The sequence below is a fragment of the Papio anubis genome, chromosome 3, assembly GCF_008728515.1.
Source record: "Papio anubis isolate 15944 chromosome 3, Panubis1.0, whole genome shotgun sequence".
Lineage (NCBI taxonomy): Eukaryota > Metazoa > Chordata > Mammalia > Primates > Cercopithecidae > Papio > Papio anubis.
This window is the reverse complement of record NC_044978.1, coordinates 36,690,015-36,702,367: the sequence shown is the minus strand read 5'-3', so window position 1 is coordinate 36,702,367 and position 12,353 is coordinate 36,690,015. Positions and strand designations below refer to the sequence as shown.

The window sequence follows — 12,353 nt, the reverse complement described above, 5'->3', positions numbered from 1 at the left end:
ACCTGACTATCTTTTTATACACTGGATTCCTACAGTGGCCTGTAGCACCTGGCAGTTTTAAAGAATGTGTATTTTTATGAGACAGAATACAAATACATTTTAAAACCTTAAAAAAGTTCTTCATACCATAAATGAGATAAGTGACATGAAAGTGCTTTGAAATGAAAAAAAAAAAAAGCATTGTTAAATGATAGTTATTGCCAAACTGAATACTTTCCTATTTTTATTTTATTTCTATTTATTTTATTATATTTCTTCTTTTCAAGGGCCAATTTCAAAATTGCAATTGAAAAGAGTAACTTGAAAACAGACACTCCCAGCCATGCCCTTGCCTCAAGACACCTGCTATCTCCCTGGCCTCTGAGACAGGGTGGGAAGACACCGCCACCTCATTCCACAGGTGAGGGGCTGTTTCCTGGGGTTCATGGGCATCCCACTCCTTGCTCAGCTCAGCACCAGCTCAGCATTGCCAGAGAGAAAAACGGGAAGACAGAGACAAACAAAATGATAACTGGTAGGTGAGTGCTTGATAAGTTAAAGAACAGGAAACCAGGGAACACTGTGGGCTCCCACCCCAGGGGCTTGGTTGCCACCAAGAGTGAAGGAGGAACAACAGGGAGAGGATGTGCACCAGAGTCCCCATCGCCAGCCTAAGCAGGAGCACAGGAGCAACAGCGTTTGGTGCTTTCCTACAAGAGGCTGAAGAAGGAAACAAGTTGCTGAGGTTTTGAAGTGCTGTGTGAAGGGAGCAGAATCATGCATCCCATTTCCTTGAATAAGCTAAACCCTGAACAGGTCCCTAAAGCCACTGGGCTTCTGGTCCTATTTTACCTTCAAAGAGAATCAATCCTGTCTTTCCATCCTGAACAGTCTCCAATGCTCAAGCACTTTGAATTTTAGTATCGTGGCTGGAGCTATTGATGTGGTGCTAGTCTCACTGTCTTTGTCAACCTCTCTTGTGCATTTATTAATACAAACTTATTATTTTTCCCTAACATAGTTGTTAATGTGATTACGTTCATAGATTTTTTAAAAGTTGATCTACTCTTGAATTCCTGGCTTTATTCTATGTAATTATCAGTATTTTTTTTTCAGAAATGGTCTCTTTTTATTTGAATGGTTGATCTAGGACTCAGCCTAAGTATAATTCTAACATGTAGCTGTACGTAACCAACATATCTGTGACATTAGTGATGAACCAGAACCAACACAGAGATGGTCTTTGCTTGATAAAAGATAATCACAATCCCAAATAAAATTACTGGATAAAATACAGGATGCCTAGTTAAATTTGAGTATCAGATAAACAATGAAACATTTTTAGTATTAGTATGTCCTGTGTAATATTTGTACTAAATATTTATACTAAATTGTAATGGACATCCTTATACTAAAGAAAAGCATTGCTTATCTGAAATTCACATTTAACTGGTTGTCCTATATTTTTATTTGCTAAATTTGGCAATCTTAATCATAAATAAGCAAACAAGTATAAGTCTTAGAAAAGAATAAATCAATTTTTAAATGAATGAATTTAGTGTTGTCAGGGAATGATAATAACATGTCAACAAATCTTGGAAACCATTGGAATCCCGTTTCTGAAAATTATAATGTAGTGTGAAGTAGAAAATAACAACGATGGTTTAAACTCATATGAAACATAGAAAAAAATTCAAAAACAAACTAGATTTGTTGGTTTTAAGGAAAAGAAGCCAGAACAACGACCAGAATACTGTTCTGTTAGGTAACTCTTCTGTTAAGCACTTTCTTTAATTACTCAGGAAATATTTCTGTGTTTTTCCTCAACTACTGAAGTAGATTTTCCCATGAGTTTTATGTTACGCAAAGTTTAGTTATTTTTAAAGTTATCAAATCAGCTCTTACTGGCTTGAAGTTAAGTATCTATGGAACTTGTATTTCCTTTGTTTTCCTTTCAAATGTCTCCCCAAATTGCTTGTAACTGTGTGTCCTTTCTGTAAATAATTTTGCCACTTAATGTGTATTTTTCTGGGTCTGAACTTGTGTTCGTATTTTCAGAAGGTGGGTAAAAACATTTTCTCTGCAGCTACACAGTATTCTCTCCAGGAAGGCTGGCGGGGGTGGAGCGCAATAATTGTTTTAGTTTCAAGGGACAGAAGTGAACTGTTCATACATTAAAAGATTTGGGAGGCCGGGTGCAGTGGCTCACGCCTGTAATCTGTAATCCCAGCACTTTGGGAGGCCGAAGAGGGTGGATTACTTGAGATCAGGAGTTCGAGACCAGCCTGGCCAACATGATACAACCCCGTCTCTACTGAAAATACAAAAAAATGAGCAGGGCTTGGTGGCAGGTGCCTGTAATCCCAACTACTCGGGAGGCTGAGGCAGGAGAATCGCTTGAACCCAGGAGTCGGAGGTTGCAGGAGCAGCACCACTACACTCCAGCCTGGGCAACAGAGCAAGACTCCATCTCAAAAAATAAAAATAAAATAAAGTAACTAACTAACTAAATAAAAGATTTGGGATAGTTAGCTAATATTCTGGAATAAAATTATAAAACTGAGTTAACTAAAAATAACATTTATCCAAGTATTGCTATATTTTGATTTTATTATTTAAATGATTATAAGATCCTCATAAATACAAGTAAATATTGGGGCATATGATAAATTTCATGTTGTTTATGCGTTCATTGAGTCAGCCACTACCCTTTTGTTGTGTGACTATTAACATGCAAGTCGCCATTCTAAGCTTTGGCATGTGAAGGTGAATGAGACCAGCTTCTGTCTCCCAGGGAAGTGGCCGTTAAGTAGGGACAGTGGCATGCAAATCAGTAATTATAATACAGATTAATAAAAGCCATCATGTGTTTGTATACAAAGTCTCATGAGCACATGGGAGAGGAGGACATTCACTGCATTTGGGGCTAAGGGGTACTCAGGTATTTGATGCAGGGGAGTGGACCAGTCAATTGAACACTGGGAGTTCTTCAAGCAAAGAGGGAAGAGAAAGGCATTAGGGTTGAGGGCACAGCATACAGAAAGACTCAGTGGCCTGACAGAGCTTGGCACACTCAAGTGGCTGTATTATAAGACTCACGGTGGGAAGCAGGACGTAGCAAATGTAAAGCAGGAAAGGAACTTAAGACCAGCTCATCATTAGCTTGTAATGATGCCAAGGGGATTGGACTCTATCTCAAGGAGATGAAGAACCACTGAGGGATGAGTACAGGAGGAAATGATTCCATTTTTATTACAGTACCACTACTCTGGAAGTTATGTGAAAATGGGTTGGAGATGAGAGTAGAGGCAAGAAGACTGGTTAAGAAGTTAACAAAATAGCCTAGGTGAGAGCCCACAAGAGTCTGAACCGGCAGGGAGCCAAGAATGAGTATTGTTTTGGAACTGAGTTTAAGGTCTCTGTGACACGTCCAGGGAAACCTGGTGATGAAAATACAGGTCTAGAGTTGGGCAGATAGGTCTGGCTGGAGGTGGTTATTTGGGAATCCTCAACCCAGGAGTGAGAAGAAAGTGGGTGTGGCTGGGCTCAGTGTCTCACACCTATAATCCCAGCACTTTGGGAGGCCTAAGTGGGAGGATGGCTTGAGCCCAAAAGTTCAAGACCAGCTGAGCAACATAGAGAGACCCTATCTCTACAAAAAAAAAAAAAAAAAAAAAAGCAAAAATTAGCTGAGAGTAGTGGCATGTGCCTGTATCCCAGCTACTCAGGAGGCTGAGGTGGGAGGATTGCTTGAACCCAGAGACTTGACTCCAAGATCATGCCACTGTACTATACAGCCTGGGTGACAAAGTGAAACCCTTGAAAAGAAAAGGGGTTGTCATGACCCAGGACTGGTGTAAGGAGTGAGAAAGAACAGAAAATTGACATGAAATGAGCAGGTGGTAGAGAAAGATCCATAACCAAACACTGGAAAGAAGCAATCAGAGTCACAGTAGGAGACCCAGAAGAAAGAGCATCATGAAGATCAAAGATAAGAGAACTGCAATCACTGATTAATTAGGACAAGTGCTATGGAGAAAAACATAAAACAAGCACAGAAATGGGTCTTTTCGGTTTAGCTTTTAGGAGGCACTGGTGATGGAGACAGAGCAATTTGAAATCCGTACCTGACACAGTAGCCACATGGCAGAGGATTGAGAAATGAATGGAACATGAGAAAATGAGGGTGTATTGACCATCTTCAAAGAGGCTGGGAGACGTGAAAAAGAAATATGGAGGAAAGCGAGAACTCACAGGCTGTCTCATTATTTTTCATTATGAAAGTATACCTACTGAAAAGAATAGAGAATGATTTAACAAATAACAAGGCATTCATCCTCTAATTATCTTAAATTTTTTCATATTGACAAGAGCAGAGGTTGGCAGACTTTCTCTTAACAGGCTAGAGAGTAAACATTTTCAATTTTGCGGACCAAGAGGCAAATACCAGCTATTAGTAAAGCACTTATTTATGTAAACATTAAAGATATAAGCATTTACAGATGTAAAACTCAATCTTAGCTCAAGGACTTGGAAATAAAGGAAGCTGGCTGGGTTTGGCCCATGGGTCTTAGTTTACTGAGCCCTGGACTACCATGTTTTTGCTGACAGAAACAATATTTTGGATATAATTGAAGCCCCCATTACGCCCCTCCCTGATCTCATTTCTCTTCCTCACTCATCAGTAATGATTTTCCTAAAGTTACTGTGTATCATTCCCACTTTTCAAACATGTCTATATCCCTAAGCAATATATAGCATAATTTTGGATGTTTAAAAATGTTTAAATAAATATAATTATTCTATGCATAATAATATATTTTTTTCTTTTTTTTCCCACCCCGCTTCTGCGTAATAATTTTATTTACTTCTTTATTTGTTTTGAGACAGAATCTCACTCTATTGCCCAGGCTGGAGTGAAGTGGCACAATCTCAGCTCACTGCAAACTCCGCCTCCCAGATTCAAGCAATTCTGCCTCAGCCTCCCGAGTAGCTGGGACTACAGGCATGCGCCACCACGCCCAGCTAATTTTTGTATTTTTAGTAGAGATGGAATTTCACCACATTGGTAAAGCTAGTCTCGAACACCTGACCTCAAGTGATCCACCTGCCTCTGCCTCCCAAAGTGCTGGGATTACAGTGGTGAGCCACCATGCCTGGCAGCATAATAATCTTTAACTGACTTCTTCCTGAACATGACTTTTGATACATTTGATGCATATATCAACATGACTTTTGAGACTGATTCACCTTGATACGTCTGGCTGGACTTCATTAATTTTACTTGTTCTGTTCTACTCATCCTGTGACTACACTAAATTTTATTTTTCCTCTTGTTGGTAGACATTTAGGTTGCTTTCATTTTGTTTTGTTTTTCATTTTTACAATGTTATCATCGACAACCTCAGCCATATCTTTTGACTGCACATTTGTGAGTGAGCTAGGAGTCAATTCTTGGGATTGTGGAGCATGAACATATTCTGCTTATGTAGTATTTCCAAATTATTCTCCAGAATGATTGTAGAGAAAAATTTCCCTTTTCATATAATCTGATAAACGTGGTAACCTGAAAATTCTCCCAATGTGCAACACCTAGAAATGCTGAATAAAATATAAAAAAGCAATATTTTAAATGCATAAAGAAATCTCAAGAAAGCAAGAAAATGCCTAGGGCTCAGGAAATATATATATTTGTAAGTGCTTATAGAGGAAGTTGAAATTCAGAGTTATATCTACCAGTGGAGATTTCCTCAACAAAAGTGTGGGCCCAGGGAGATAACAGGCTATATAATGTTTTCAGGGAGCTCCTGTCCATTCACTGGGTCAAGAGTTAAAGCTAAAACTTCAGACCACGGTATAAGAAAGAAAAAAAAAAGGTCACTGAAATGACTTTGGCAAAGTTCAGAGTCAGGTCAGCTACCCCAGGCTGATCTTGCCATCATCCTGACACCTGTGGAACCTGGGCCCTCCTCTGATTTTCAATTTGGATTGCTCTACTCCTTTCTTCTTTCTTGAGGGCAATCAGTTCAGTCTCCTTGGTTACCTACTTCTGGCACCTGACTTAGCTCCACTGCCGGCTCTGGTCTGCCAGCTTACCCCTTCATGGAGGCTTTGTTGCTTCCTCCTGCAGCTTAGAAGCTGACCTCTGATGCCTGCCACTTCCCATTCAAGGCTGAGAATTACTGAGGTTCAGTCATGGGCTCCTGTAAGCACACCCCTGTCTCAGTTTCTTCCAAATCCTAGTTTGTGATGACAAAGCTGGGATTATATTTGAAAATAATTGGGGCTTAGAGCACTTGATAGTAGCTTGGTGATGGGATCAGATAATTTGGGGTTCTGTTAAGCAGGGTGAGCCATCCTCGGCGTATCAGGTTCTGCTCTCAGGGCCCCCAGGATTTCCACCAAGAATGGGAGGCAAGGCCGGGCGTGGTGGCTCATGCCTGTAATCCCAGCACTTTGGGAGGCTGAGGTGAGTGGATCACCTGAAGTCAGGAGTTCAAGACCACCCTGGCCAACATGGTGAAACCCTGTCTGTACTAAAAATACAAAAATCAGCCAGTGTGGTGGCATGCACCTGTAATCCCAGCTACTAGGGAGGCTGAGGCGGGAGAATTAGCTTGAACCCAGGAAGCAGAGGTTGCAGTGAGCCGAGATCACACCACTGCACTCCAGCCTGGGCAGTAGAGCGAGACTCCATCTCAAAAAAAAAAAAAAAAAAAAAGAATGTGAGGCAACAGATATGACAAGCAGCAAGATTATGTCTACACAAACTTTAGCTAAAAGTTACTAAGTAGATAATAAGATGTTTAAAATAATGACATAAAAGGAGGAATAAATAACACAAGGGGAAAAAAAAACCCAAAGCACAATGTGTATTAAAAAAGAACACATAGGCCAGGCGCGGTGGCTCATGCCTGTAATCCTAGCACTTTGGGAGGCCGAAGAGGGCAGATCACCAGCCTGACTAACAGGGAGAAACCCCATCTCTACTAAAAATACAAAATTAGCCGGGTGTGGTGGCGCACGCCTGTAATCCCAGCTACTCGGGAGGCTGATGCAGGAGAATCGCTTGGACCCGGGAGGCGAAGGTTGAGGTGAGCCAAGATGGCGCCGTTGCACTCCAGCCTGGGCAATAAGAGTAAAACTCTGTCTCAAAAAAAAAAAAAAAAAAAGAACAAATTTTCTAGAAATGCCAAATAATGATGATTAAAATTAAAAGCCCAATGGATGGATCAACCATCAAGATAGACAGACAAGGTGATCCAGGTGATTGCACTAATCTCCCCTCAGACCAGTAGTGCAGAGTTCCTGTCTGTCTTTGCCAGCATTTGAGAGTGGTACAAACTACATACAAATAGGCAAGTTGCAAGTTGCATTGTTTCATTACAAAACTGAGCCCATCCCAGTCAATATCTTTATGGTTTCCTGGGATTCCAAATTTGAGACACAGAAGGACTTTAAAGCTCATCCACTCTGTTTTTTTGGGGGGGAGTCCCTGAGAGTATTTGGTCCTAATGGCCAGTTCTCAGTAGGGCTCCCCCACAGTGACTGCCTGACATGAGGCTGTTCTTCCTCTGTCTGGTTCCCACACCCTGAAGCCTCTTACCCAGTGGCTTCACCATTCTGTTTTTCCTGCTTCTAGTCTTAAATACACTAATCCCCAGATTCTCTTCTGCTCACTCTGCACCTCTTTCAGCCCCTCCCTTCTTCCTCAGCAGTCTGAGTTTTAACCCAACTCTCATAATTCCTCTTCCTGTCAGCCAGTCTCTGACCCAGTGCAAACAAATGCAGCTCTATATTTGACATGCAGCAACCGTAAAGCCTAGCCAAGAGTTCTGTGCTGCACCTACAGCTGGAAAGTTTCAACAACCACAGTTTTCTAAACCCAAAACTAGACGAGTAGCCTGGCAGAGCCTGGAAACCCAGAGGCAGTATGGAGTATGGTTAGAGTATGGACTCCTGAGGCAGAATCTTACTTAGAGCCACTAATTAGCTGTGTGACCCTGGGCAAGTCACTTAGCCTCTCTGTGCCTCAGTTTTCTCAAATGTAAAAACAGGGATAATAGTGCCCACCTTAGAAGGTTGTTCTGAGAATTAAATGAGTTCGTGTATGTAGCGTCTAGAACAGTGTCTGAACTGTAATGAGTTCTATATATGTTAGCTACCATTGCTCTTAATACTTGAAATTGGGACTGTCCCAGGAAATGGCAGATGTCAGCCATGTTCATTGAAATGAGATATGAGATACTACAGTGTCAGAATGTGTAGCCTTACTTACATAGCTAGTATTTTCTTCTATTCTTTCTCTCCTTGCCAAGATTCATCCAATACTTATGTAGTTCTTATTCTCCTGAACCAGCCCAGAAAATCTCCCATTCCTCTCTGTTGGGCCACCAAAACAGTCACAGCATCCTTGTTTCTGCCTCATGCCCTTTAGCTCTCCCTTCTGCAACAATTCTGCTTGTAGCAACTAATAAATCCCATGCTTTTGGTATTTAGGAAGTTGCTTTTGGTTTTCTGGTAGTGTTAAGCTGACACTAACAGGGCATAAAGAACAGAGATGGGGACCCCCTGCCCCTCTTCACTCCATGAGCAGAATGTCTCCTTGAGTTTGAACTTTCTTAGGATCCTACACTGGCCAAGACACCCAGGCCCAAGCTTTCCTTTAACTATGCTCACCCATTTGATTAGAGTCCCAGAAAAGCTGCTTTCTTATTTCTCTCCTGGTGACTTCCAAGTGAATTATTTCTCTTGGGGTAGAACTCAATTCTCTGTCAGGCTATCTATCTATATAAAAGAAGAGGTCGCTGACTCAGAGGTAACAGTGCTGGTCTCATGCAACTGCAGATATTATCTCACGTTGCCTGCTTGTTGTTAATAACGGCTTAATTTGGGATGCATCTCAGAGTATGCTCACAGACAAAGCACCAGGCCGTTCAGTAGGTTGGATTCTTCTAACAAACATCCCCAGGTATTTTTTGAAGAATTCAAGGAAATACACCTGTGACACCTAGAAAGTAACTCATCTCCTGAAGCCTCAGGCGCTATTAGCTAAAAGTAGTGTACATTAATTAATTTTTAAAATCTTTAATTTAAAATCACCTTTTCCATGACTAATCATCTCAAAGTCATAGCTTTCATTAAACAGCTTTTTGCAAGTGGGCATTTTGAAGACATTGGGAATCCCGGCAGGGCCCAATTAGCATATTGGATTATTTAGGCAATCTCTGCACTCTACTGAAATGCAACTTCTCATCTTTGACTTCTCTTTACATTCCAACACTACCTGTTTTCAGGAGCTATCAGGTTTTTTTTTTTTTTTTGTAATCAGCCTCATATACATTCTAGGGATGATTTTCATATTTATCAACAATTATTTTCTAATTTATGCTGAGCCCTTAAAGGATTTTGGAAAGTCAAAGATGAACTACAGAGGATTTTCCCTGGAGTTGTTCATAGCCAGTTGGGAGGCATGGACACAATTATGGTTCAAAGTGATTAGCAGAAGTTTAGGTCTATGGGGGCCCAGCAGCAGGTACAAGTAGAACTGCAGGGAAGGGGCAGAGAAAGGAGACATCAAGGAGGAGATCACATTTAGTTTTATCCTTTTAAGGTGATATAAGAATTCGCTAGGTAGGAAAAAGAATGTATTCATCATAGGCAAGAGCCATGGAGTGGGAAGACACCCGGAAGCAGGTGCCACTGGGAGGGAGGTTGCAGTGAGAGTCTAAGGGGCAAAAATGAGGAACAAGTGAAGGGGCATAAGTGAGGGGTCCTGAAGGGGAAGATGTGCATGATCAGATTCAGGTGTCAGAAAGGGAACTTTAACCGAGTCTCTTCGGATTCTCCTTTTGCATCTCCTGAATTGCAAACACTAGGATGCAATCATTTTTTAGAAGCTAAGAAAAAATTCAGGCAAGATGAATTATTATTAAGGGAGTGTTTGAGGCACCTGTGGCAGTGTTGCACAATAGAAGAGGTGGAAGGAGGATGGCTAGGCTTTGCTCCCCTGATGTCCTACTAGGAAAGTTTCCAGAACTCTTGGCAGAGACAGTGATTGGTTCCCCGGGGGGGCCGGGGGCGGGGCATGGAGGAGCTCAAAAACCCTGGAGTAGAAGCCAGTAGAGCTGACTAGCAGCAAGACCCAGACATCTCCCTTTTTCCACCTCCGTTTCTTCACCTGTATGCCTAATATGGTTTGAGCTGCATCACCTTCAAGTTCCTTCCAGCTCCAAAACACTGGGCCTAAAACAACACATCAACTTCCAAACCCACTCTGAACACTAAACTCAATTTCAACCAGACATCTTTTCAGCTGGAATGGTTTGCCTTCCACTTCGTTTTCTACTCAGATGCCTGGAGAGAAATTGATGGGGTGGGGTGGCTGGCTGCTGGCTGCTGACCTCCAGGAAGTTGTCACATCTGTTAGGTCGTGGTTGATGTCCTTCATTCTATCTAAAGAACTGTAGCTTGAGAACTTTCCTTTTGCTTGAAATACTGCCCTACACTAAAAGCAGCCAGTGTCATTGACAGAAACAATGAGCAGCGAGTGTATTTGCCCAAGGGCGAGACAACAAGAGAGGCAACTGAGGGTGCTTGTGCTTGTTGCAGAAACTGGCAAGTCTCAGTTGTTGCTTTTAGCCCATAATAATGAGATTCAATATTTTGTTTTTCCCAATACCTTTGATTGGCTCCAATCATACTACTTTTTCAAACAAATCTTCATTAGTAACAGTCAATGCAAAAAAAAAAAAAAAAATCTGTAAAAGTAACAAGGAGCAATAAAAGTAGATGAAAGACCTTACTTGATGTGTTAGAGGGGGTACCCTAACACATAGTTCTTTGGTAGCTCTTTGGATAATTTCCCGTTTCCTTTTTTTTTTTTTAAGTTTATGTCGTTTCTTTAGTATGCTTTCTAGTAGTCAATTTTCACACCCCAGTTTTTCCAGGAGATTTTGGAACCAGCAGACTTCTCAGCCCACACTATTAAAAGCAAATTAATCATGTCTCTGTTTCAGCAGATTGAAGCTTTTTTTTTTTTTTTTTACATAAACTGCCAAAAAGTTTATGGTTTTCTTAATATGCTCATTAAGGCTGGTAAATTACAGGGACGCACACATCCTAGAAGACAAAGACTGAAAGAGGGGTAAATGAAGTGAGAGAGCTGGAGCCAGATTAGACAGCTGCAGCGAAAGCGAAGTCCTCCCTCCATCCCACCCCCCAAAAAAGGGAGTTCTAATTTTCTCCACTTCTTTCACAGAAAGGATTAGATTTTCCGGGTGTCACCCTCCCCGGCAGAGTTCTGTAGCCTCGGGCACCCTACCAGCTTTTGCGATCCTCCTTCCCAGGAGTGGGAAGTGGAGACGGCTTACCCCGGCCGACCGGAACGAGCGCGATCACCAGGGCGAAGACCAGGGCTGCGCGGGGAGCCTGCATGTCCGCTCGCCTCGGCGGAGGCGCGCTCAGGATGCTGCGCCGGGTTGCAGCCTCCCTGAAACGTGAACATTTCCTGTTTCCTGCTTGTTTGGGTCGGTGCTGACTTGAAGGAGAGGTGTTTGCCTGTTTTTTAGGAAGTGATGTAATTCTGCAGGAGCCTGTCAGACCAGCAAGGATTGCAAAAGAGAAGTTGCTGTTCAAGCACTGATTCTGTTGGCACGCCTCTCCAGCCCTTTGGAGTCTCGGCCTCCAGCTTTTGAAACCGACCCCGGGGCAACAGAGTCCCTTGCTCAGATGTCATTCGGTATCTGGGACTGGGAGGGGTCCTGGACCACAAGCATTCTCACTCTGTGATTTTGCCTATCCCCCAGGTGAGGCTCCGGGGCTGCCTAGAGCCTAGAGACAAACTGTCCTTTAGAACTTTCTGCCCTGATGGAAATGTTCCAAGTCTGTGCTGTCCAATACAGTAGCCATCAGCCACAGTGGTCACTGAGCATTTGAAATGAGGCTAGTGCTGATGGAATTTTAAATTTTATTGAATTTTTATAACATTTTAATAACTCCAAGTGGCTCGTGGCTGCTGTGTTGGATAGCGCAGGCCCAGACAGCAGGGACAACTGCATCATCAGAAAACTGCCAGACCACGTCTCTCCAGCCAGGCCCATTCTCCTTTCTCCACCCTTGAATGCCCTCCTCCCACCAAGGCCCAAGCCAGATAGAGGTGGATGCCACACCCACACCTGAAGGTTATGTCCTGCTTCCCCAGAGAGAAATGATCTTTTCAAGGTCCATTTCCAGAGGAGAATGTGCTCTGAGGGTGGAGGTAGGGGTGAGTCTGCATCTCACCTTCCTTCCTTCTTACTTGACGATCAAGTTCTCAGACAACAAACAAAACAGGACTGAACTGAAATAGAATAATGGTGGAAATCCTATCCAAT

General features: G+C 42.3%; 1 protein-coding gene across 7 annotated transcripts in view; it reads right to left on the bottom strand.

Moving 5' to 3' along the window:
* The window catches only part of TMEM154 (transmembrane protein 154), a 54,573-nt gene extending 42,931 nt beyond the window's left edge, over positions 1 to 11,642 (bottom strand). For all 7 annotated transcript variants that reach the window (XR_004182646.1, XR_004182645.1, XR_004182649.1 and 4 more), the window contains exon 1: positions 11,352 to 11,642. Coding sequence is in view for 3 of the 7 variants with exons in the window: in XM_003899270.4 (XP_003899319.1) it covers positions 11,352 to 11,415 (64 nt within the window). In the remaining 4 variants the exon portion in view is untranslated. The remainder of the gene's footprint in view (positions 1 to 11,351) is intronic.
* Positions 11,643 to 12,353: the final 711 nt, after the last annotated feature.